This window comes from Sarcophilus harrisii, chromosome 6 (genome assembly GCF_902635505.1).
Source record: "Sarcophilus harrisii chromosome 6, mSarHar1.11, whole genome shotgun sequence".
NCBI lineage: Eukaryota > Metazoa > Chordata > Mammalia > Dasyuromorphia > Dasyuridae > Sarcophilus > Sarcophilus harrisii.
Window position 1 is genome coordinate 150,909,939 of NC_045431.1, and position 27,838 is coordinate 150,937,776.

The 27,838-nt window shown below is 36.9% G+C and overlaps 1 protein-coding gene across 1 annotated transcript in view; it reads left to right on the forward strand.

The window, feature by feature from the left end:
* Positions 1 to 1,077: 1,077 nt before the first annotated feature.
* The window catches only part of GPAT3 (glycerol-3-phosphate acyltransferase 3), a 54,681-nt gene continuing 27,920 nt past the window's right edge, over positions 1,078 to 27,838 (forward strand). The window contains exons 1-2 of the mRNA XM_003772967.4: positions 1,078 to 1,527; positions 6,457 to 6,523. Of these exons, the coding sequence (XP_003773015.1) occupies positions 1,387 to 1,527; positions 6,457 to 6,523 (208 nt within the window). The 5' untranslated portion in view covers positions 1,078 to 1,386. The remainder of the gene's footprint in view (positions 1,528 to 6,456; positions 6,524 to 27,838) is intronic.

The following is a 27,838-nucleotide window of genomic DNA, read 5'->3' on the forward strand; positions in this document are numbered from 1 at the left end:
AATGGTTACTCAATTTTGACTCTTCATAATGGAGTATCTAGATGTCATTCCTATTGTTTGGTTCAAAACTATCCTTAATATAAACCAATATATGATCTATGTTGTTTGGTGTAAGCTTTTTGTTATAATAGCCTCCCTGGAGAGACTTTCCATAAATTTCAATAATTGTGTTTTCTTTTAAGAAGCATTTCATTATAGCCTTACATTTTATGTGTATTTTAGTTCTATCTTGGCAATTTCACTGTTTAATTTTCTAAATTTCTTTTGTTTGTAAACTTTATTTATAACAAATTATAAAAGAAACTATTTGTCTTTTTCCTTTAGTTAAAAAGAAAAGAAGTTTTACAAACTTGCTTGAGAGACCTAAGAGAAATATTCTGGTCTTTTGAGTCCTGCTCCATACCCGGAACAGAAACTTTCCTTAAAGTATTAAAACCTGCTTTTATCGATTGAATTGCTTTACCCGGTCTTAGATGACCATGGACCACATCTCTCTATGGAGTTTTCTGGCCACGTTTTATTTTTTCTTTGGCTATCTGTATTCCTGGTTCCGCAGAGTAGCGTTAGGAACGAAGAGGACTGCAGGGGAAACACTGTTTACATTTGCATCCTCATCCTGGGCTGGTGGATCGCGAGCCGAGAAGCTAAGCAAGCGGGCGCTTCGTCAGCTCGGATCTGGGAACAAATTAGTGGAAACCTTCCCGCAAGCCACCGAAGACCTGAGTTCAACTCCTTTTTTTTTCTAAGTTTACATCGCTGGATGGAGGGCAAGCGGTTCCAGCTCCCGATCCGAGCTCCTTGGTCTCACGGTTCGGAATCTTGTACGTATAAAGTAAAATACCGGGGAGGTAGTGATGGGAATCCCCATTGGGCCTGGGACCTGGGGAGAAGCCGGGGTTGGATTAGATAGAGACAGCCGTCCACGCGCACTGAACTCGGTCTTTAATTTATTACCCTGACCCGGTCACCGAGGAAAGGGTACCGAGCGCAGTCGGGGCGGGTACCCTCCGGGAAGAGTAGGCGAGGCTACCGGGGATGGGAGGAGAGCGCGGGAGGGGCCCGGGCCACTCCTTGAAGGCGGAGCTTGCCCCGGTCGCCCCCGCCACCCACTGAGATCTCTCGCTAGAGCCCTGGGGAGTCCCAGTCTCCCACCACTCGGTAATTGGCCAAGCCGAGGGCGCGCCGGCACGTGCCTGCCTCCCTTCTGCGCCCCGGGGCTCCTTCCTCGGGGCCGCGGAGCTGGTTCTCTCCCTTGGGGAGGAGAGGACAAGGACTAGAAGGAGTAGGAGGAAGGAAATCGCTTCTGTTGAGACACTCTCCTTAGCCTCCTTCACTTGGCGCTGGTAGCCACGGGGAGTGCCCCCCGCCCCCTTGCCAGCCCGAGGCATGGAGGGCACCGAGCTGGCCGTGCAGGTCGTGGGCACCTGGCTTGCGCTGGTGCTGAGCCTCATCCTCCTGCCCTCGGCGTTTGGCGTGTCTCTGGGCATCTCCGAGGTCTACATGAAGATCCTGGTGAAGACCCTGGAGGTGAGTGCGGGACCCCCGGGGTTGGGGAGGACCTCTATCCGCCACCATGAATCAGCAGCAGCGGAAGCGGCCGCAACCAGGCCGGGCCGGGCAGGGCAGGCGTCCTGGGCCGCTGCAGAGGGGAGCAGAGGGGAGGAGAGCGAGGAGAGCGAAGAGTCGGCAGCTCCAGGGACTGATCTCGCTCAGGAGCCGCTCCACCCGGGCGCCCGGCGCCCTCTCCCCGTTGTTTTTCAAGGGGTGACCCCTTTAGGATCTCGTGGTCCTTCCCCCTTCCTCCTCCACAGAGTCCCTCGTTAATCGCTTGTTGACCTGGAGATGGCCACCAGATATTTCTCTCTTTCTCTTGCCAGGCACTGACTTGCACTCACCTGGCCTGCTTTGAAGTCATCTTTGCTTCGGGTCTGATGTCAGTCTAGTTCCTCCTTTTTCTTCCTGTAAAACACGTCTGAGATTGACCCGCTTGTCCCATTCCGTAATCCCCACACAAGCTGCAATCACCTTATTCTTGACATTCTTCTCTCCTTCACGCAACTCCTTTCCTAGCTGCTTCTTCAGGTGTATTATTTTATTCACAGCCCTAAGTTAACTTTATATAGGATGACTACTTACATCAGAATTTTAATCACTATTGATCACTTACTCAACTCATAGCAGTGTGCCACCTTCACCTCACCTCATTCCTAAACTTTGTCCAAATTGAATAATTGTAATGACCCTGCCCTTTGCAAACCTCTCCAGCATTTTTATATCATTCTGTGTGGCTTAGATTTTTCCCTTTTTTGTTTGTTTGTTTTTAATGTCTATGCTCCTGAATACAAGGATTGTCTTGAGAGCATAGAAGTAATGCCCAAGAAAATATATGCTACAATAGCATCCACAGTTGCCTTAGGTGTAAATGTACTGCTTATTTCTCAATTAGATAGTGAATTCCCTGGGCACAGATGGCACTAAATTAATGTTAATCGATTTTCTCCCTCTAATTTCTTTCTCTCCCACTAAAATTTCTTAGTAATATTGATTGGAAGAAGGAGCATCAAACTTTTCTTTTGTATTGAATTTTAATTTGTCTTGTTGCAGATGGTTGTCTAAAACTTAAAATCTATAGGAGACTTTTTTTTCTCTTTGCTCTCTGGCTTCAGGGGAGCTTTTGGACTTTTGAATGGTCCAATACATACACCAATTCACTATTTTTTCTTGCTCCCCATTGTTTTTTCATCTCTACCTTCAAAAGGTGTTCCGCTGGTTTACTCATCTTATAGCTGCAATGTACATTCTATAGCAGAACTAAACAAAACATACAAGTTTTTGATTTGGGCATCTTCATCAGGCTACTTTCAATTAAATTATAAATAGCTATGTGGATTCTAGCATATTTATTAAATGTGTTAGGTTCTTCCAAAAAAAAGTTTGAAAGCAGCCTAACAGAGATGCTGAAATCAAAACAATTTGGTTAGTTTTGCTATAATTGGTTAATGGGCACTATAATTTGTGTAAGCCTAGCAATTTATATTTAGAAAATTTAATAGAAAGGGACACAATCATTGAGTTTTCAACCTCTTAAAAATCATTCCTCAAGTTTCTATTTAATTGCTATGAGTTTAAATGAGTTTAAAATAAAATAATCTAGGTATGCATAATGACCTAAATATTGATTTATGCTATGAGAGTGAATATTTAAGACAGTTGACAGTATCATGTTTTGTTATAAGACACCCTTTAACTTCCCCAAAAATTATTTTAAATGTGTGTGACAGGAAAAATATGACAAACCTTTTGGTTTGGAAAAAGTTCTGGAATAGGATTGCAGGGAAGCAAGCAACTTCCTTTATGATTTTCACTTCTCTTGTGGTTTGTGCAAATATCTGTTGGGTTTCAGAAGAGTCTCCAGTGATTAGTTCTGAATTCTAAACTTTAAGGAAAGAAAAAAGTGCTTGGACTTCATCTCATTGATTAAAATGATAAGGAAACACTTTCAGGTAATTGCTGAGCTGCATCAGTGGAAGATGTTGCTATGTCTGGGGCACCATAGTTATAAAAGCACAGGTCTGGACCAAGAAAAGTTCTAGAAAAGAAAATGCCTCTGATTGAATCCTGTAACTTGCTCCTTAACAACTGCAATGAATGTGATTTTCTCTAATCATGAAATATTTTAATCTTTTTTTTTTTTTTTTGGGCATTTGCTGATTTCTTTTGTAAGGAACTTGGGAGCCAAGATGGTGGAGTACAGGCTAAGACTCAGCTGAACTCTTTCAGTATTGCCCTCCAAACAACTTTAAAATAATACTTTAAATCAGATTTTGGAGCAGCAGAACCAACAAAAAGTCATAGGGAAATGTTTTTCCAGCCTAAGATCACTTAGGAGGTCTGCAGAAGAGGTTTGTAGCACTTTGGGGCACAACTTCTCTAGTTTAGTAGGAGTACCAATAGTACTTCAAGGTAGTCATAGCAGCAGTAACTTTGAGAACTGCCCGGAGACGGTAAGGAGATTGAACATTTTGTCAGATTATAGGGGATCCTTTACTCTCATTGGATGCAGCTGGTGATAATTGGCAACTCTATTGCCCATAAGCAGTTCTGGGTCACAGTCCTAGGATGGAGAGTAGCCCTTGGTATAAGTCACAAGGGAGCAGAAGCCCTTATTCCAGTTCTAGGGCCAAGAGGAGCTCTAGCACTTGTGATTGCAGAAGTCAGGAATTCTCTCTGGGTTAATAGGATCTCCCAGGATCATACCACCTTTCTCTCCCCTTTCCATTCCCACCTAACTCTGGAAATAGCAGCTTTCTACCCCAACATTAGCGGAGTCCTACTTTAAAATAAAATTCAAAATGAAGAAATAGGCTGAGAAAATGAGTAAACAACAACAAAAAAAGAACTTGATCTTAGAAAGTGACTGTGATGGCAGGAGACCTAGACATAAACTTAGAAGACAATAGAGTGAAAATAGCTACAAGTAAAGCCTTAAAGAAAAATACTATTTGGACCCAATGCCAGCGAGAGTTCCTGAAAGAGTTAAAAAAGAGAGGAAAGCGAAGGAAAATTTGGGAAAGTAATGGAAATGGGTTATGCCAGTTATGAAAAGGGAATTAACAGCAAGTTTTTCCTGATAAAGGTCTCATTTCTCAAATACATAAGGGACTCAAATACATAGCAATCAAGTTTATAAAAATCAGAGCCATTCCCCAGTTGATAAATGGTCAAATGATCTGAACAGGCAGTTTTCAGAAGAAATCAAAGCTATCTATAATCTCATAAAAATGCTTTAAATAAGTTTTGAGTAAAGAAAAGCAAATTAAAATTAACTCTAAAGTACCCCCTCACACCGATCAAAAGTTTCACATGCAGGAAGAGATGAGGGAAAGATAGGTACATTAATTAATTGTTAGTGAAGTAGTGAACTGGGCCAGTTGTCCTCGGGAAAAATTTGGAACTCTGTCCAAAGGACTATAAAACTACATACCCTTTGATCTAGTGATACCACTATTGGATGTATACCTCGAGATTAAGGAAGGAGTATATATGTACAAAAATATTTACAGCAGCTTTTTTGTGGTGTTAAAGAGTTGGAAATTAAGAGGATGCTTATCAATTGAGGAATAGTTGAACATCCTATGGTATATGATTGTGATGGAGTACTGTTGTGTTAGAAGAAATAATGAAGAAATAGTTTTAGGAAAATCATGACAAGACATAAATTAATGCAAAGTAAAAACTGGAAGATCATTGTGTACAATAACAGCAATGTCATATGGTGATCAGTTGTGAAAGACTTGGTTACTCTGATCAGTAGTGATCTCAGATGATTCCAAAGTAGTCATTATGAAAAAAGTACTATTCACCTCATGTGAGAGAACAGTGAACTTTGAGTGCTAATTGAAGTTTAATTTTCTTACTTTTTCGTTTGTTTTTTTTTCTGGTGATATGTATAATATGGAAATATTTTTGCATATTTTCACATTTTGGTATCATATTATTTGCCTTCTCTGTAAGTGGGGAAGGAGAGAGAGTGTCTGGAACTCAAAATTTAAAAAGAAAAGAAGTTTAAAATAGTTTTTTTAAAAAAGACAATTTAACAATTGGCTCTCTAGTTTATGCTGTCTCTAGGACAACTCTGGTTTTAGACTTCTGTCCCTATGTGGGGTAAAATTTAATGTTAAATTTTTTTTTTTTTGCAAATACTTGTGTTGTTCTGTTTCCCCAAAGCATTCAATTAGTCTCCATACTAATAGCTGTCTCAATGAGGTGATAAATACTCACTGTGATAAATGTCAAATAACCATCATTAGGATTAATTGCAAACTTAAAAAATTAATTGACTTTCAATTCATAGCTATCTAGTTGGTGTTGATGATCCTCATGATCATAATAAAATGCTTCCTTGTAAATCTTTAGAATTCTGTATTGTCAGAAAGAGGAGGGCATGTTCAAGGTAATCCAGTTCAATTCTCTTGTTTTATTAATGAGAATACTGCAAGTATAGTAGAGCTGGGATTTCAAAGAGAACTATTGGAAAAAGTAGACAAGTGATCCTTTGGCTATGTGATTCCAGCAATTTCCTCCAAAATTTAAAAATCTTTAATGGTTTGTTTCCCAAATTTTTTTTAAAGTAACTTTATTTTTTTCATCTGACATCTGGTTCCCTTTGTAGTACTAGAAACATAATTGTAGAATCTCAGATTTGGAGGAAACCTCAGATGATATTTTGCCAGGAATACTTTCTGCTGTACTTCTACCACTCCAAAGTGTAGCACATTACTTTACAAAGCACCCCCACTAATTTGCAGTCTGGGCAGTAGCATAGATATGCTGTCTCTTGTTGTGGGATCCTTTCAGTGAATGTGATGATTTATCAAACTTAAAATATAGGCATAGTTTAAATATTGTCATTGCTTTAACAAGACACTTAAAACTTTTATTTTTATTTTTGAACAGTGGGCCACATTACGGATTGAGAAAGGATCTCCAAAGGAATCAGCACTTAAAATCTCAGCCTCTGGTGGTAAGAATATTATTATTGCTTATTATTTTCACTACAATTTACTCAAGATTCTAGTCTGGTGAAAAGAAATGTATTCTTGCATTATACAGATGTTACTTTTTTTTTTTTTGCCATTTCATTTATTATTTTTTCTTTCTACACAAAGATGATAGCATACACCAACAGAGCTGCCCATGTTTTTTGATTGCAGGAATGATAAGTGCCACTGATTCATCTTGGGACAGGTGACCTGCATTCATGAGATGACTGGGAATCATTAAGTTGAGCTTACTAGCCTACTGGGGAATCAGAGTTATAAAAAGGTCAATATTGTCAGTGCTGTGACAAAACTTATAGAACTAACCAGCCCCATATACTCTATAATTTATTTGTATCTTTGACATGATTGGTCATTGTATCATTTACTTTTCCCCTCAAAAAAAAAAAAAAAGAATTTTTAGAGCCTGTTTTAAAAAACTGGTTCTGTAGGGTGTTAGGAATCACTTGAATCACTTGAGGACTTACATAGATTGAAAGGAGTAACTGATGTTGCATTTGATCTTTAAAGGATTTGACTTTCAGCTTCTTTGAGAGACTATGATGACCCCCCCTTTTTTTTTTAACATCTCTGACTTACATCTAAAAATGCATGTGTCAAACACCATTTACTGAAAAGAAATTGGTTTGTTTCTTTTTTATCCTTTTCCACTCTGCCCTTCAAATAGTTTCTGAGTTAATCTTCCTAATTAACTCAGCAAATACTGATTTAATGCCCACAATATGTTTACTTATCTCTTTATATGCTATCTTCCCTCCTTAATGTTAAAGCTCTTTGAAGGCCCAACTTATTTCCTTTTTAAATTTGCTTTTGCAAATCTATCACAGTGCCTGGAACTGTGCTTAAGTATTGTTTGTTGAATGAATGAATGAATTAATTGAATTACTTTAGGTGCTGGAAACGCAGACAAAAAACAAACATCCAGAAATATGGACTCTACTACTCTGCTACTCCCTGCTTCTAGGATACAAATACAAAATCCTTGTCCTGATATCGTGTCACTTCATGCCTTTTTGATTGAATCCTGGACTGCCATTGTTTAGGAAAACTGGGCTGCATGTTCCTTTTCCTGTATACTTTGTCTTCCACCCCTCCTTTCCTTGTCTCTCATGTTCTTTCCTAAAGTGTTCTCCTGCATTTCTTTCTATTGAGAATACTTTTTCCCCCAAGGTTTTTTTCAATCAGGTACCATTTCCTCCATGAAGCATTCTCTAATTGCCTCAGCTGAAAGTGTTCTTAGGACTTTGTTTGGATCTCTACCATTCCCCTTACTTGTTGCATCCTCATTTATCTTACTTGTGTATATCCTATTCCAATAATGAATAGTATATCTCTGAGCTTAAGGATTTTGGTGGTTTTTATTTTTCCAGCCCTAGCAGCTTAGTATCCAGTCTGAAGTGAATTATATCTGGTTTGCTGTTCAAACAGCCTTAGCATAGCTAACTTTAAAATGTTGTAGGGAACTTAGAATTTGCACAGAATGCCTAAATGTTTAAACCACAGTGCCTACCTGGACTGAATATTTTATACTATAATTGGTTCAAATATGCATTCTGTTTTAATATTTATTAAGTTTCTTCCTCATTGTTTAAATAGAAAATAAATAGTTATGCTGCTTTTTGATATAGTGATTATCCACATTGAGACCTTGTATAGTTCGGTAGCAGGTAGCACTAATAAGAGCAAATTTTTCTGAACCTTATTCCCTAGAAAATTCTAAGTATTATGAATAGGGAATCTTCAAAAAATTGATGCCAGCACTATTGTCTCCTCTAAAAATATTAACTTTAATGAATTAAAATGTATCAAATACATGCAGCACTCTATTGACACTCTAACAGGCATATTGTGCTCCAAAATTTTTTTGATATCTTTTAGCCCTGATAATAATTCCATGCCCTTGATTGCCTTCTCTTAATTTTGCTCTAGGCTTTCATAGATTCTGCTAATATGGTTCAAGTTCTGAAGTCCTGGCTAAGGGGAAAGTCACAATAGATTTTAAGATAGTGAAGTGTTCTGTGAATCTAATTTTTAACAAGTTACTTCAATTAAGTAGGAGGAGCTACAACTTGTCAGGTTTTAGCTGAGGGGCTAAAAGAGTATTAGGGGGTACATCCTCCAATTCAAGGTTTGATTAATATTTTCCATAATTAGCTAGTAGGACTAAACAGGAGAAGCTTATATTGTCTCTGTTTTGTTGCTTATTTCTCTTTGGCAGAAGTTTTCTTGTAATTTCATTGAGCAGGGTTGTTTATGTGTTTTTTTTTCCCATGGGAAACTGGGGGTTTTATCTGCAGAGAAATGTCTTATGCCTCGTTTATCTCATTAAGAATCATCTCCCCTTTAACCAGTATAGTTGATCTTGACAAGCAGCCAGCGGCTGTTCTCATTTGCCATGTTGCAGTAGCATGCAGTTAGCTACATGCACACTGTATTATGCTCAGGAGTAGTTGTGTCAAAATAAATAATTATACTTAGCACACACATTTCACTAGTCTAATCTTCTGGCATTCAGAGTGGTGTTATTGAGACACTGCCAAGGATTATTTGGGCATATCATGGCTTCTTTTGTGATCACAGATTGGATAAAGACACTAGAGTTCTGTTGTGTTACTTCTGGGTTTGAAAGATGATGATTTTTACAGAGTGCTGAGGAGAAGAGATGAGATGAAGTAATGGAATCATCCACATTACCCTCTTCATATAACAGATGAGAAACACGTGACTAAGAGTTTAGAAATATTCTGCCTTTTTCATTGTGGCTTGTACAGTCTTTGTACATTAAGACTAACTCTTGAGAGTTTTTTTCTTGACTTGTAAAAACAGGTAAATTATGGGTCCTATATTACTATATTTTTATCTGGTAATACAGTTATTCCTTCCATATCACAGCTTTCCCTCTTTTGTGATTTTGATATATGCAGATCAGCATAAGAAATTAAATGGGCATTTTGGAGGTATTTTGCATAATCCAGCAGATGACACAGTATTATGGGCCAGGACTTGAAACAAGGTGTTAAGTCAGTGGAATTGATAGAGACAATAATTATCTAATTTAGCATGGTTCAGTATGATTGATTTAATCCTACAAGGAGATGTTATGGGCCAGAACTTGAAACAAGGTACTAAGTGGAATTGAGGAGACAATGGTTAAATCTAGTTTAGTTTTGAATTAGCTGAGCCCCAAGTGAAGGAGATAAGACTTTGAAGGAGACAGTAAAGGATTTGGACATTAATACCTAGCTGCATTTGGGGTGATTACTGAACTGAAACGAAGTCTGCCTCCAGAAGCTTCCCAAGAAACCTGCTCCTAGAGAACATTACATTTTAGCGAAGAATATTACAGCACAGAAAAAGTTTAGAAATTCAAGAAATGCATTTTACACACACACACACACACGAAATTGTATTATATCAACATGTTTTTTCTTTTAATACCAAAATAATTCAGGTTACTTGTCTAGTACAAAGGGAAGGCCAAAATTTTTTCCCATGATATGGATTGGATAACTTAAAAATATATATTTTTTAAGTTTTTAAAGTTTGAAAAATACTTCCTAGCCAGGATTCTATTTAATAGACATGTACAAGTATTCACATTTTTACAGGCAAGGAAAGTTGATGCTAAGCACTTAAGTAATTTGTCCTTAAATAGTCTTGCAGTTAATATGAAAATCAGTATTTAATCCCAAGACTTTGGATCCTTAGTTTAGTGTTCCTTCTATTCTCTTTCTCTGTTGTTTCTAAAGGGCTAAAACTTGGTTGACATTTTAGTAGTTTCTTCTGTGTCATGTTAAGCCTTAATACTTCCATAAACTGAACTTTGAAGTTTGTTATCGGGCATTTATCTGATACTGTTACCAGATGGTGAAATTTCTCTTGTCCATTGTTAACTTTGTTTTACTATGTAAACATATGTAAAACTATGTAAAAACAAAACTATTGCTTTACTATGATATTCATTAAAAAGCTGTTGCTTTCTGAAATATTAGGCAAAACTTTACAAGTTATTAAGTAATGAGTAGATAGATTACTGTAAGTATACCTCCTGATTTGGGGGCTTTAAGTCATATCATAAAAAAGATGGAGAGAGATGTGTTTTGGAGGGAGCTGTGTGTTGAAATCAGTGAAGATTTCAGAAGTGTTAACATTTTTGGAGAGGGTATATATAGGAGGGTAGAGAATCTCAGTTTATTATCTTATCACTGAATGTGTTAAGTATCACATTTTAGCATAGGGCTAAAATATTGAAGAAATGGATAATTTTCTTTTTGGGTAGAGACTAGAACTTGTTTGTAGAGCCAGTTTTATTTTCCCCTCATTTTTTCTCTTTCCTTTTAACTTTCTCCCCAAACTGAATGTAAGTGACCAGAAAAAGGTAGGAAAGAAAGTTTGCTTTTCCCCTCTATTTCTTCATCACTTTTCTAAAACTAATAAGACCAAAGTTCTAATAAAGCATTTGAATGCCAGATTTTTTTTGTAAAGAAGATTGCTTAACTTTCCCTCTTACTCTACTTTTGAAGTTCTTTGTCTGTTTGCCATTTTACTGACATACTGATGTATGTGGTCTCAGGATTGCCTGAAAATCCTTGAACTCTGGGAAGCCCAAGGAAAGAGAGAAATTCATTGACCAGAAGGACAGAAGGAGTCACTATGGAACAGCAGGACAGAGGGGGGTTTGGGGCTTGGGAGTTAGAAAGGCAGGGTCCATCTCTATTATCACCTTTGTAATTTTGGATTAGTCACTGCATATGCTGAACCTCAGTGTCTGTCTCTTTCTCTCTCTCTCTCTCTCTGTGTGTGTGTGTGTGTGTGTGCGAAGAGAGAAAAAGAGATTAATGATACATGTTGATCTGCTTTTAAAAGTTCCTGTAAAAATTCAATGAGAATATATGCAGAAATTTGTAAACTGCCAAAACTATGCAAATGGAAGGTGGTAGTAATTACAACATTACTCTAGAAGTTCTTAAATACTTAGAACCAGAAACACTGAAAATACTTTTTTTCTTTCTTATGTGTCATGTAGGCATGGTATGTTCAGTAATCTATTTACATTAATCTAGGTGATTGCATTGTTCAGTCATCAGTCATGCTGACTCTTCATGATCCCATTTGGAGTTTTCTTTACAAAGGTACTGGAGGGGTTTGACATTTCCTTCTCCAGATATTTCCTTCTTACAGATGAGGAAACTGAGGCAAACAGAGTTAAGTGGCTTGCCTGGGGTCACACAGTTAGTAAGTATCTGAGGTTCTTTCAGGAAGTCTTCCTGATTGTAGACCGAGTGTTGTATCTACTGTATCACCTCCTGCCCCACAGGTAATTTCTTATTTTATACTTAATTATACAAAATTGGATAGGGATTTTATTTGCTATCTGTTGTCTCAAAAGATATAGTTGGATTTTCTCATTAAAGTACAATAACTGCTGTAGCAATGTGAGATCTTACCTGGACTCTGTTTCTGGTGTCCTTCCCCTTCTAATTCGGTGTATTCTTTGACTCTAAGACAGTTTTACTCGTGTCACTTTAGTCCCATCTTCTTCCTCCTACAACATAACACTCCCATTGACGCAAAGGAAAGAGTCGATATCCAGCCATGCTATCTGTGCAACTTTGGGAAAGCCATCTAACTGGCTTTTTTGGATTCCCTAAATGAGTGCCTGTACTATGGGACTTCTGAAGCTCCTCTAAGTTACAAATCTGTGATCCTGTGAACACACACATGTCCCAACAATCAAACCTCCTTGTTCTACAGCCCATCTTCTTAAACTGTGGGTTACTGTAAAAACTGGGGTCTCATAACTGAATGTGGGGATCTTGAAATTATGATTTATTATCAGCAAATGTTTGATCTGTATACCTATATATATGACAATAACAGGGGTCATGTAAAAAATTTGGGGGCAAAAAGGGATGATGAGTGGAAAAAGTTTAAGAACCCCTGTTCTACAGAAAAAAGTTCAGGGTGGCATTCAAGGCACTGTACGGGCTGTCTTCAGAGTGTCTCTCCAGCTTATCTCTCAGAACTCTCCTTTATGTACCTTATGTTCCAGCCAAATTCACTGTTCCTGGAATAGCTCTTGTGATCCGATTTCTTGGGCATTCTCTAGGGCCCAGCTCAAATGCCACCTCTTCCTTCATGAACTCTTCCCTGATTCTCCTCAGTGAAGAGTCACCTACTTTTTTGTCCTCTTGTGGTTTCACTTTGGAGAATTAGAAGTCACAGAGGAGATCTTATTGAGGAGGAATAGTTATGTCTTAGTAGATTTAAGTTCTTTGTGGAAGGCAATGAAACAGCTTGGTAAAGTCTATAAAGAATAAGTCTGATAAACTGAAATATGTATAGGATAATTTCGCTATATCTAGAGTGGGGGAGGAAAGGAAGAAAAAATTTATATAACTTTGTTGTATATTTAAAATGAATAGCAATTTATACTTAGCAGATTTTCAGTTTCATATGCAATCATCTTTTTTATTATACTGTATTATGGTAATACTTGTTTTATTCCCTAAATCAAAGAATTTTTTTAAAAGAGCAGCCTTTGGATCCAGAAATAATGATAATAAATAATAAGTAGCTAGTCTTTCTCTTTAAGATTGGTAAAGCACTTTATGTATATTTATTTATTTGATTCTATCAGTAGTTTTGTGAGTTGGGCATTATTATTATTATTATCCTGATTTTACATATTAGTAAACCAAACCTCAGAGGTTAAATGGCTTTCTCAAGGTCCCACAGCTGGTTTTTAGATGGGATTCAGAGTCTCCTGTAAATCTGGTGCTCTCTCCATGCACCATCTTGCTGCCTGAAAACTGCTTGTGCCTGTGAAATTTGGACAATTCATTTAACCACTCAGTGCTTTAGGCAGTTTTTAGGATTATATATATGTGATTAGGATTACATATATAATATATATATATGATTAGGATTTTATATATATAATATATATGATTAGGATGATATATTATGCAATTAGGATTATATGTATAAAATATATGTGTTTAGGATTACATATGCGATTATGATTATATATATAGTATATACATGATTAGGATTTTTATATATGTAATATATATGTGATTAGGATTAATTATATAAAATATATGTGATTAGGATTATACATATATTATAAACATATGTGAATAGGATTATATATATGTCATTACTATTATATATAATATATATATATATATATATAAGATTAGGATTATATATGTGATTAGAATATGTTATATATGTACTTCTAATATATATGCATATGTTTGTGTATATATATATATATATATATGTAAAGATGCTGGTCTGCATCAGTGAAGAATTTTTCTTATCTAGTAATTTATTGCATTAGTAAAAGCACGTCCAGTCCCCATCACCCTAGGGCCATGACTCAGGTCATGTTGGTAATTTAGGTTCAAAACTGGAATGAAATGAAATGCTTGCAGTCCATAGCACTCAACAGAAAGGGGTTTCCTTAGCCTAAGGACATTCAAGTAGAGAAGGGGCTTTCATTAAAGATAAAACTTAGATCTAAACTGCTGTTCTGCTGATCCAAAGTCCAGGAGGCTCCCTAGTGACTCGGGGTATGCTCACTTTTCTGCTCAGCTAACAGGAAGCTATGACAGTTCTGGACCTTAGTCTGCTGAACCAGTTAACTCCTTTTAAAGAAAAACTAGACTTAAATGCATTAGAGTCTGGTTATGGGAAAAGCATACCTTGCTCAAATTCAGGGACTCCTGCCAGAACCCACCCCTAAAGGTTTTATGGAGAATTTCTCACCACTTCAGTGTGTGAGGGCTGACAGAGGACAGCCTCATCCTAGCAGTGTGAGAAGTCTGAGGATAGACTATACTGGAAAAGCTCAGAAGCTCTGCCTTCCCAGAATGAACCCTCCGACCTTCATTGGAATCTCACACTAGTCTGATGGGTTGACTCTGCAGTTGGCTTCCTTTTGGCCCCGACCACATTCATGCTTTACTTACCAGTCACGTTTTGCCATCTGTATTGCTGCCACCAACTTTCCATAATCAAATCAGCTCTGACATTGCTTCTGGAAAGAGTATCTCATTCTAATCCTTTATCACTCAGCTTACCATCCTTGTCATTTTGCTCTCTAAAAAAATTTTTAAGCTAAATTTAGTTTTAAAAAGTTAAATTTTATTAAAGACTAACTGAATAAAGAAGATTGGGCTAAATCATGTCCTCATGGGGCTTACAATGTAGCATGTAGATGACAACATAAATAACCACTTATTAAATACATTTATATGATATTCCTTTCCTATATTTATATGATATGGCCTCCCTACAAGTCTTTTTGTGTTCTAAGTCATTTTTTTATTGCTAGCCTCTTTTATTAAGTAATTAACATCCTCAGCAATTCTATTAATTGGCCATCCCTTTAATGCCCCAAAGACCAGGCAACTCATCCATTATTGAGTGCTCTTTAAAAGAATGACCAAGTATCTATGAGAAATAGGCACTTTGTGAAGATAATATTCTGATAAATAAACCCATTAGTATGATGAATTCATTGCATATTTGTTGAACTCAGATATTACTTTCCTTCCCTAACTCTGTGGTCTAACCAAATTGTCCTTACCGCTCCTCACCCATGAAAATGCATTTTCCATTTGCACTTGCTTTCTGCCATTCCTGGAGAATATACCTTTCTTATCTCTGCCTCTAAGAACCCCTAACATCCTTTAAGACTCAGCTTAGGTACAACCTTCTCTAAAATATTTACTCCTCTCATTCCTCAAAAGCCCCTTTCCTAAACTACTACCTTGTATTTGTTATCTCTCTCTCTCTATGTGTATATATTTATATACACATAGGCACCTTTTTAATGTATTATTTCATTTTTGTCTAGTACTGTACCTGACCCATAGACACTTTTTAAAAATTATCTTATTTTGTTTTTTTTCACATGGGTACTTAAAGGATTCTTATTGATGCTGTATTCCCTAAGCAGACTCTATAAATAAAGCTCCTTCAAGTCTGTTTCTTTTCTTTTCTTTTTTTCTTTTTTTTTTTTTTTTTGTCCTTATATGCTTGGCACTTTACCCAGTACCTTGCAAATAATGGGGGTTTCCTAAAGGTTGAATAAAAAGTAAACTGAAGGATACATGATTGCATGAGAGCATTTGGTTTGAAATGTTACAATTTTTTTCAGGGTATGCATACCGTTATGGATAGATTTGTGAAAAGGAGCCAATCCCATCCTTGTTCTCCTCTAATGAATGGAGTGTTCTTAGAAAGAATTGGCTTTGGGCCAGCACAGGGCCCCTTTCTAGTGTCTCTTTGCCCTTGGATCCAGATGCGACTCTGAGGGCCAACATGGAAGAGATAATACAAATTGATATAGATAATTTCCACTTGGTCAGGAATTTGTTTTGATTATTTATAATGTTATTTTAATAATAATAATAATAATAATCACCATTATGTGCTGTTTCAAAGTTTATAAAATATTTTTCATACATTATCTCATTTGATCTTCACAATAGCCTACTGTGTTGGGAACTATAGGTATTATTTCTGCTTTACAGATAGCAAGATGAGGCTCAGTGGGGAATGAAGTGACTTGCCCATTGTCACATAGATAGTGAACATAAGAGGCAAGATTTGAACTGAATTTCTTCCTAAATCCAAAAATAGAACTCTGTTCCCAGTGCTCCTGAGTAGATGCTACCATCTTTTTCCCTGGGCAGCTATCAGATCTGAGACTGTTGTAACTACCCTTCTACAACCAGAGATTATAGAATTCATTATAGGTTGGAAACAGCTGGTGCAGTTACCCAGCCTCTTCTTACTGTCCTATGGGAAGATTGAATTTCTGCACAAAGGGAGATTGTCCGCAAATATATTTTCATAGTTTTGAGTCTTTTGGGGAAATGTAGGTGGACATGCAGTAACTGTTACAATGGGTCAGATTTATGAGGATATGGAAGATTTTCCATTTTTTCACCTGAAAATTTTAGTTTTCTGGGAGTTTGGTACATACAGTGCCAGTAATTACTGTTATTATAGCAATAATAATAACTAGCATTTATTTAGTACAATTTGGTTTGCAAAGTGCTTTTACAATTTTAATTTGATTTTATCTTCATATTATCCCTTGGGCTAATATTATTCTTATTTTACAGATGAGGAAATTGAGGCAGACAAGGTTAGATGACTTGCTCAGAGTAACACAGCTAATAAGTGTCTGAATATGTGTTTGAATTTGGGTCTTTCTGACTCCAGGTCCAGCACTCTGTCCATTTTACTTCTTCATATGTTTCTGGACTAGTCTGAAGAAACCTATTGTCTTTTCTTACTCTGCCTTAGCAGAAATTATGTTGTTGTTGGTCTATCTTTCAGTTATATGATGGAAAAGGTAGATATCTCTCTGCTTAGGGTGGATAATATAAGGGAAAATGTTGAACTAATTGGCTTATTTTGCTGCTTTTTTTTTTTTTTTTTTTGATAAAGAAAATGATCCTTGGATCAGAAGGGAAGAACAAAATGGCTAATAGGCAAATTACCTGCCTACTTCTTGCAACTTGAAATAACTAGGAAAATGGTAAGAGAGTCCCTAGAAGACTTTCAAGTCACCACATCTAGGTTCTGCAGTAAAAATGGAATGACTCTGTCCTCCAAAGATCTCACAGTCTTAATAAGTAAGACAACAAAGGAATATAAATATGAACAAACTATATAGTGGATAAATAGGAAATAATTAAAAGAGGGAATGCTTCATAATTAAAAAGGATTAGGAAAGGCTTTTTGTAAAAGGTAGGATTTTAGCTGGAAAATTTTCTACAGGAAAAATTAAAGACTAGAGAATGGGATAGGGCCTCTAGGACCAAGGAAGAGCAAACTTCCTGATTTTTGAAAGGGAAAAGAATGGAGCTATTTTATAGGTAAGATGAAGTTGCAAAATTTAGAAGATATTACTATAAGGCTGGTTGGTTAGTGAATATTTGGAAAGTAAAGAACTACTAATATGCCTTTATCAAGAACACATATTGTAAGACTTAATTTTTTTTTGAATACACAATTATTCAAGGCCTACTATGTGCCAGGCACTATGCTAAGGGCTGGCCATATAAACAGAGGCAAAAGACCAGGTTCTGCCCCCCAGAGATCTCACAGTCTAATAAGGAAAACAACAAAGGAATATAAATATGAACAAGCTATATACTGGATAAATAGGAAATAATTAAAAGAGGGAATCCTTTGGATATAAAAGGGATTGGGAACAGCTTCCTGTAGAAGGTAGGATTTTAGCTGGAATTGAAAGGAAACCCTAGAAATCAGAAATGGAACTGAGGAAGGAAAGTGTTCCAGGTGTGAGAGACAGCCAGAGAGAATGTTCAAAACCGAAAGATGGCCTTGTTCCTGGAATGGCCAGGAGGCCGATGTCCCTGGGTATAAGTATATGTGGGTGAGATTAAGGTTTAAAAAGTCTAAAAAGGCAGGAGACCCTTTGGTTATGCAGGCCTTGGAGTGCCCAACAGAACATTTTGTATTTGATTCTGGAGGTCACAGGGAAAGACTGGAGTTTACTGGATAAAGGAGTGACATGATGTGTCAATTCAAGAAAATCACTGGTGACTGCATGGAGGATGGATTGGAGTGAAAAGAGATTCAGCAGCAGGCAGTCGTCTGTATGTGAGGTGATGAGTGTTGAGACAAGGGGCATTTCTTTTTTTTTTTTTTTTTGGCTGAAGCAATTGGGGTTAGTGACTTGCCCAGGGTCATACAGCTAGGAAGTGTTAAGTATCTGAGGTCAGATTTGAACCCAGGTCCTCCTGACTTCAGGGCTGGTGTTCTGTCACCACCTGGCTGCCCTAACAAGGGGCATTTTCAAGAGATAAGTGCAACAGGCCTTGGCCACCCCTTGGATATGGGAGAATGATGCCTTCTTGGAGAGCCTTCATGTGTTGCTGCTCCAGTAAGAGGGTGAGGGAATATTAGGGAGCAAGACTATGAGTTTTGTTTTGGACACATTGAGTTTAAGATGGCTGTAGACATCTGCCTTGAAATGTCTGAAAGGTAGTTGGGAATGTGAAATTAGAGAGCAGCAGAGAGGCTGGGACAGGAGCTTGGGATTTGGGAATTTTTAGAAGAGGGCAATTACATCTATGGGAGTGGATGGGCAGGACCAGGTGGGAAACCTGTGGCTAGTGGGTGTGACCTGGATGAGGATCCAGCAAAGGAGATGGAGAAGAAACTTCTGGGTGAGAGAGAGCCAGGGGATAGTGAGGTTCCGAAAACCTAGAAAGAAGAGACTATCAAGGAGTGAAGAGGGTGATGGATGATGTGGAAAAGGGTGGAAGAAACAAGGATTGACAAAAGGCGTTGCATTGACAAAAGGCATGACAAGATCATCTGTGACTTCAGAGAGCAGTTTTACTAGAATGATGAGGTCAGAAGGTGATCTTTAGTGGAGGATTTGTCCTTGGCGGTATTCATTCTGTTTACTATTTTTTTTTCCAGATAAAGATGTAAATGGCATGGTTGGCAGATTTTCAGATAATACAAAGTAGATATCAACTCACAAATCTTTATTAGGCACCTACTGTGTGTCGGGCACTCCTGGGAATACAAGTGCTTGTATTTTTTTATAGAATGAAAAAATTCCTACTTACATGCTGATAGGGGAGACAAGTATGTATAAAAGTATCTAACATGAAAATAAAGTTAATAAACATAAATAATGTAAAAAGTAACAAAACCAAGTAATGTGGGAGGAAGGGCATTTGTGATTGGCAGAATTGAGAAAAGGTGCAAGCAGAAGAAGGGGCTTAGTTTGAATCTTAATGAAACAAATAATCCTTAGGAGGTTAGAAAGTAGTGTTTGCAGGCATGAGAGATCATTACAAAAACAAGGAAGAGAGTTTGGATTGTAGAGTTGAGTCAAGAGGGAGTAATAAATGAGGTTGTGTTTCATTAGGTGCAGCCTACAGGCTACAAAGTCCAGGAGTTCTGCCTGAGTCTACTGCTCTTTCTATTGTGAATGCAACTTATGGCTGCATTTCCTTTTTAAGACAGGAGGTATGCAGGCTGGGGGCCAATGGGCAGACTCTGGTATATGATCTCTCTGCTATTTTTTATCACCAAGAGCCTCATTGTAGTTCATCTGACCAGTGGGGGATGGAAGTGTTTTGTTTTCCTCTTTACTTTATGGTTAAACATCTGTGTTAATCATATGCTTGACTTGTGAAATGATCACAAACTTCCATTTCTCACTTGGCTGATTTTTTAGTCCATCTTGAGGTATATCAGTTTTTTAGTGCAAGGAAAACTAATGGTTTCTTTCAGGTTACATTCTTCTACAGTGAGAAAACAGTATGAAGACAAGATAATTTAAAAAGTATATTTGGTATTTTTTAAATAGCATTATATTTTCTCTTAACCTATATGTATGTTTTTAGAACCAGAGGGGGAAAAGCAGCTTAAATGAGATGGAACCAACTGCAGATCTCCAGCAATCCTGAGTATTTTAACCCTATGCTGCTTATAAAAGAAATGTTATTACCATGATTTGATTTTCGGATAATATTTGCTAATTTTAAGGATGGAGTTGAGGAGGTAAAAGGTTAGAACTGAAAGGTTAGAGAAAGAGTAATACAGTTTTTTTTTGGTTTCTCTTGACCTTATAGATGTAAGCTATTTAGGTTTCAGATATCAGATTATGTAATGTTACCAACAATACAAGAGCAATAATAGCAGTTAGTAGCAGAACTGTTTTCAAAACAAAGCACAGACCTTCCATAACATCTGCCAGAGCTTTCCTATTGGCCCTTCTCCTGCACCCTGGTTGTAGGGTGCAGAGGTAGGGAGTTGTGAAGCAGGTCTTAGTTCTTTAAACAGATGGAATGTGGTGGAAAATCAGACTTATAAGGTTCAAGGAGATTCATGTCCATAGATCTGAGATGAAGGGGTATGAAAAGGAGGAGGATTATAATCTTAGAAATAACTTCCTTTGATACAGTGGGAATGAGTATCACTAATTGCTTCTAAGAGACTATTTCCCTTCCCCCAGAGTTTTAACCTTTAACTGGGAAAAGTTATGCTTTGAATATTCCAAATGTGACCTCTTGTCATATACAAGCAGTCTCTTGAAATCTATCCCAGATCCACAACCCACTTTGAGTCAGCCTCTATTCAAGAGTGTTTCCTATGTTTAAAAGGATAGCACATATTTAATCTATATCAGATTGCTTGCTGTCTTGGGGAAGGTGGAGGTGAAGGAGAGAAAAAAATTTGGAACACAAAATCTTACAAAAATGAATGTTGAAAACTATTTTTATATGCATTTGGAAAAATAAAATACTATTGAAGAAAAAATAAAGGAAAAGATTGTTTCTATTGTTGTCCTAACCAGAAGATATATTATGATTTACTTTGCTATTCTGGTTAATTAAATGTAAAGTAAATTCCTTCTCATACACATGGATGACCTCACTATTGGGGAAAGGGAACACATCTGACCCAGGAGTACATGTTGCCAGGGCAACTCTTAGGACAAGGCCTCTCCCTGATGAATTGCCACTCTGCAATCAGCTGTGCTCACATAGGGATACTGATGTGATTGAATGGTGTAGTGATTAATTGCATCCTTATGAAAGTAACTTCTTTGCTACAGGGAGGATCTCATATCTTTTAGGTACAGTTAAAAGCTCTTTTTATTCCAGCTCTTTTTGTAAGTCAAGGAATACTGACTATCTTCAGCAACTGATAGTAGAAGCTCTCAAATTGAGTTGATTTTAAATCTTTTGCTTCTGTTTTTGCTGCTACTCCTTAACCCTAGTCAAACAGAAGACTTAGGAAAGTCAATTCCTTGTCAGCATCCATTGTACCACTTAGAGTCCATGTAAATCATGACATAAAAGGGACTGGCATGACCTTTTGTTCTGCTTTTTCCACCAAGAACATAATTGCTGCCCTCCATGTCCAAATTTTCTGGTATTTGAATATTTTTGTTTCTCTTCTCTCTGCCCATTATGTGCTCTTTGATGTCTTTCCATCCTCTTCCAGAGTGATAAATGTTGTTATTCTTGTATGGGAGAGGAACTGGATTTTTCACTTGTAAAGAATATATGAGTAGTAGAAGAAACAAGAATAAGGGATTGAAAGGAGAGGAGTTTTCCATAGCTTATCCCAGTAATTAAAAAAATCTCGATTGCTTCCAACCAAGATTTGAGGCAAACAATATGGTACTAGTCATATAGAAAGCAGTTAAAATAATCCTATTGTACTTTCTCTTGTCAGCCTTCAGATTCTTAGAATATGCTGGGATATGATAGTGATGTAATCTAACTTTGAATTAGGACAGTGTTCTTGGTATTATCATAGATAGCATACGACTATACAAGGAAGCATGGGTAAGTGCTTATGTAAGGCTTTTGGGGGGGGGTTATTTAGTTTGGCTTTATTTTCTGTGTTTAAAAAACTAATTCTTTAGCAGCTCAATGTTTCAGAATCAAGGGGAACAAGGACAATTGCATCATTTAGTTATTGCAAAATAGGAAATTGTGGTTGAGACTAGTTTTTCGGAAAAAGAAGAAAAGCCACAATCTACATTGATTTTAGAGAAAAGTTTCTTATCTGTAGTGGATTGTGTTGGTAGCTTTTAGAGATTACCTCCTTTTTGAAATGTTTTTTATTTGGGAGGTGGTCCTTTAAAAGTCACACAGAAGAGAAATACAGCAAGCACAGGATGGATACCTGTAAAACATTTTTTTGGAGGGCCTTTTACAAAAAGAATATATTCCTCATCCCAAGATTCATCAGAAAGATGAATAAAAATAGGAATAGTCAGAGTTGGAAAGGTAAGAGGATGCATACTAATAGACTATTAGTAAAACTATGAATTTGTCTGTTAGCCCAAAACCCTTTGACTCAGAATCACAAGAACATCACAAACAGAAAGGAATCTCAAATATATACACCACAATATTTATATTGTCACTTAGTTGTTTTCAGTTGTGTCTGATATTCTGTGACCCCATCTGGAGTTTCTTGGTAAAAAATGGTTTGCCATTTTCTTGTCCAGATCATTTTACAAAAGATACTGAGTCAAATGGACTTAAGTGACTTGCAAGATCACACAGCTAGTACATAAGTGTCTGAGGCCAGATTTGAACTTGGGAAGATGAGTCTTCCTGACAACAGGCCCAGTGCTCTGTGCACTATGGTGCTATTTAGCTGCCCTACAATATTTATAGCAATGGGCTTAAATGATATCAAAGAATTGGAAACAAAGTTGGTGGCCATTGATTTTGTAATGTTTAGGAAAAAATGGGGTACATGAATGTAATGGGCTGGTGTAGTTAAGAAATATGAATATGAAGAATTTAGAGACAATGGAGGATTTATATGAAGTCAGATAGTATAATAAGCAACAATATATATGGAAAAATGACTAAGAAGAAGCCAGAAGGCTTAGTATCTGAAAAACTAGTGACTAGAGACCAGGTAATAAGACACCCCTCTCTTCTCATGACAAACAGGCAATCTGGGGAACTATGTGAACTAAATGTTTTATAGTCAGATGCAATAATTATCTCAATGTAGTTTTTTTCCCCTTTCCTTTTCTTTTGTAAAAATGACCATCATTTGAAGACCAAATGCACCTGTGTTTTATTTTTATAACACACTTTTATAAGTGTGCACATCTTCTCACAGCCCTTCTAAAATGGATTGATCTTGGAAAGTTTTTTTTCTAATGTTGAGTTTCTAAATTTTCTTCTCAAAGAGAAAAACTGATAATTTAGAAAAAAGCCAAACTATTTTCTATGAAAATGAGACACTATTCAAGTTTGGTCCATTGAAGAAGCAAGTTATATGAGACAATATTTAAATAAATAATCTGACTACAAATGGCCTGTGACCAAGTTCTAATAGAGACCAAGGCTAGGAGAATGACTAATTTTTAGCCCATTGTTTTCATCTTCCTTAATTTTGAAGGACAGCATAATATAGGTATACCACAACACCAGACTTCACTACAAAGCAACTAATAACAGAGCTCCAAACTGAAAATTGCAATGTAAAGGAACAGTATTAGAATTAAGAAAAGGATGGGTCAAGGAGGGAACTGGAATAGGATTAAAGGGAACCTCCAGTAAGGCACATAGACAGAGATGGCAGTCTATGCAGAATGAAACTTTTGTGTTTTTCAACTAAGATAAATTGGTAGATAATTGGAGTTGGCAGAAGTGATAAACTTCAGTATAATGCCATAGAACCCAGAGAATAAATTTGAATTCTGTCTGACTGATGTTGTTATACCTTTAAAGCCTCGGATGAGAGTTAGGTAAGGGCGATGCTGGAGTAAGAAGAATGTTAACAGAATGGAATGGAACATGGAAATACATCTCTTTACTTGATTCATTCTTCTTCCCTTCCTTCCTCCCTCTCCTTTTTCCTCCTTTCTTCCCTTTTTTCCTCCTTCCCTTCCTCCTTGCTTTCTTTCCTTCCTTCCTTACCTCCTTCCTCCCTTCTTCCTTCTTTTTTCCTTCCTCCTTTCTTTCCTTCTTTCCTCCCTCCCTTCCTCCTCTTTTCCTTCCTTCCTTCTTTTCTCCTTCCCTTCATTCTAACCTGCCTTTCTTTCTTCCCTCCCTTGCCCTTCCTTTTTTCCTCCCTTTTTTCCCCCTTCTCTTTCCCTCCTTCCTTTATTCCTCCCTCCCTGCTGCCCTTCCTTCTTCCCTTTCCCCTCTCCCCCCCTCACACTCCTTTTCTTATTTGTCCCTCTCCTCTTCACCCTTCTCCTTTCCCTCCTTTCTCCCTTTTTCTTTGGAATTCAGCCATCATTAGCCAGGTGGAAAGCAGCTGTAGCACTAGAGGAGGTTTACTTTCCAAAGCCTGATGCCCAAACATATTTTCCACATGTGAACTTAGTTATAAATAACAGTTAAGTTCCATAGTACTGTATTTCAACAGTGTTATGAACTAAACAGGTTTAGGAATACTCTGTGGCCAGACCATTATTTCTGTGGGAAAATGCATACTGAGTTCTTAACACTGGCTTAAATTGTGTTATATTTTACATATTTGGCAATTAGGGCATTCCTTACTATATTCTGGCCCGATAGATCCCTAATCTTAGACACAGTCTGAATGTTTGGGCCTATAACATTAATATGATTTAATCTTTACTTATTCGTAAGATTTTTTCTTCTGTTATCTCAGTTGATTTAAAAAAAACTTTCAGCTTTGCTTTTATTCTTAGAAGCCCCTTTATGTTTAATATACATACCAGAGAGTGACTGCTTGATCTGCTGCCCAGGTTAAGAGAGGATTGCAGAATGGGCAAGGTATGGTGGCTGTGGTGCCAGATTGAACGATAATTGTTTTGATTCCATTTTCCCTTAACTAATCATTCAATCTGTAAGTGTTTAATATCAGGACAAAACTCACATGTTTATGACTTGATTTCTCTGTGATTCTTGGAAAGTGGAAAAAAAAAAGTGGAACAAATCCAACAACTATCATCCCTCACTCATTTGTTGGGTACATATTTTTTCAGATTAAGTACTGTAATTTGTGAAGTTTAGATTTTAAAAATCCTGTTTTACAATCATTATGTCTATAATTACTGAACTGATCCTTTATTTTGATCATTTTTTTTTTGGCATGAGTATTAACATTGAGGCACTAGCATCTAAGAAACTCAGCATTAGAAATGGATTTAGGTGAGTTAAATATTTCACTTGGACTACTTTACCATTCCAATTGCTAAGAATAAATTTAATGATTCTTTTATATCATATGACATAGTAATGAGTTATCTTTAAGTACTTGATTAGTTAGAAAGCTCTACAAGTTGGTATTTCTATTCTCTCAATATAAATATATAATCACTCATTAAAGTTGTCTCTGACAACTCGTCTTGATAGTGTTAGGAGTAGAGAGAAAGTATTTTCTTCAAATCTTAAATAGGTTAAGACTAGATTCCGTTTTCTCCCTTCTTTTATTTAACAGGCAAACTTAGCTTGTATTTCTATTTTCAGCTCTTCTGGCTAGATTATCCTTATTAAATACAATTATTTTTGTGTTCTTTTCATGGAATAGCCTGCATTTCCCCTTGATATGTTTGCTAACTTTTACTCTATGGCATTATGGCATTTCGACCAATTGATTAATCTGCTCATGGAGACATTGCAAATTTTGTGAAGCTTATAGGTAAGTATAACACTATCAAATTCTAGTTGCTATTTCTCTTGTTAGTTTGAGTTTACATGAAGTTATTAATGTTAGTAAACATTTATTAAGTGCCGACTGTTTGTGAGGCACTGTGATCAGTGGTGTGGAGAGAAAAGAAGACAAAAGACGGTTGTTCTCAAGGAACTAATAATCAAATGGGGGAGACAACATGCAGACCACTATGTACAAGCAAGATCTATAACTATATAGTGGGGATGGTACTATAATTAAGGGAAATAAGGGGGAAAAAAGCTTCCATTAGAAGGTATCTGGGATTTGAAGGAAGCCTGGAGGTGGAGAGGAGGAGAGAGAGCATTCTGTGGGTGGGGCACAGCCATTGAAAATGCCCTAGAGTCTTCTTTGAGGAATAGCTAGAATGCCAATGTCACTTGATCACAGAGAATTCTAAGGACAGAAGGAAGGTAAAGGGAGTGTAAGGTATAAGAAAATTGAAAGATAGGAGAGTGAGGAATAAGTTTTGAAGTGCTTTGAATGCTAAACAAATTTTATATTTTGGGGTGATAAAGATTTTATATTTGAGGATGATAAGGGATTATTGGAATAGAGGGTATGACCTGATCAGATCTTTGCTTTAGGAAGAGCATTTTTAAAAAATAATAAATTTTTAAATTTACATGTAAAGAAAATTTTCAACATTCATTTTTTGAAAGATTTTAAGTTCCGAATTATTCTCCTCATTTTCCACCTCAAGATAGCAAGCAAAATAGGTTATACATGTACAGTCATGTTAAAACTTATTTCTACATTAATCATGTGAAAAAAATAGAACAAAAGAAAAAAAAATCACTCCCTCCCCCTCAAAAAGGGGAAAATAATATGCCCTAATCTGAATTCGTACTTAATATTTCTTTCTCTGGTTTTATAGATAGTGTTTTCCAATCTTGAGTTTTTTGGAATTGTCTTGGATCTTCACATTACTGAGAAGAGCTAAGTCAATCATAAATGGTCTTCACACAGTATTGCTGTTATTGGGGATAATGTGGTTCTGCTCACTTCTCTTGCTGTTAATTCATGCAAGTCTTTCCAGGTTTTTCTGTTGGCTCATCATTTCTTATAGCACAATAATATTCCACTCACAAATCACAACTTGTTCAGCCATTCCCAAATTTAGGAAAAGCATTTTGACAACTAAGTAGAGGACTGGTGGGAAGGAGAGATTTGTGTCAGAGAGAACAACCAGCAGCCTATTTTTGTTCAAGCATGAAGTCCTGAGAGCTTGCTCCATGGTTGGTGTCAGTGTCTGGGGAAAGGAGGGAACATATAAGAGGGATACTATGAAGGTATACTTGATAGCTCTTGTCAGTAGATTGAATGTGGGGTGATAAGAAAGTAAGGAGTTATGAATGAGACTGAGGTTGTGAGCCTGAATGACAGGAAGGATAAGTGCATTCACTTATAGGGAGGTTTGTTATGGGGGAAGATTTAGGAAGAAAGATGAGTTTAATTTTGGACATGTTGAATTAAGTTTTTACCAGTCCATTTCAAGATGTCCAATAAACAGTTGGAGATGTTAGCTGAGAGATTAGTCTGTATAAATAGGCCTAGGAATTAGTAGCATAGAAATTATAATTGAATTAGTAGGAGCTGATGAGATCACCAAGTGAAATACGTATAGAGGGGAGAGAAAATAGTATATTTTAGGCAAAAGAGACTGAAATGGCCTAGGCGGATAAGTAGAAGGAGAACTAGGAAAGAGTGGTTAAAAAAAGTACTTGAGTACTTAGATTTATGAACTCATGTATTTTTTTTCTGGTGATACAGATCAATCCACCTCTGCCTTTTCATCCTGAGTGACTTTTGTTCATATTCTTCTGTAAATTCTCAGTGGGGCATCTCTCAGTATGCCAAGGGTCTTCCTTGAGATTTAAAATTTTTTTATCGCTATTATGCCTATTATGTAAATACCAATGGAACATAAGGGTTGCTTTTGGCATGTATTCAGCCCATGAATCTCTGATAATATCATTGTAACTTAAAAAAAATTCATTTCAACTTTCATGAACTGATATTAAGTGAAAGGAGCAGAACCAGGAGATCATTGTTACATGGCAACAACAATA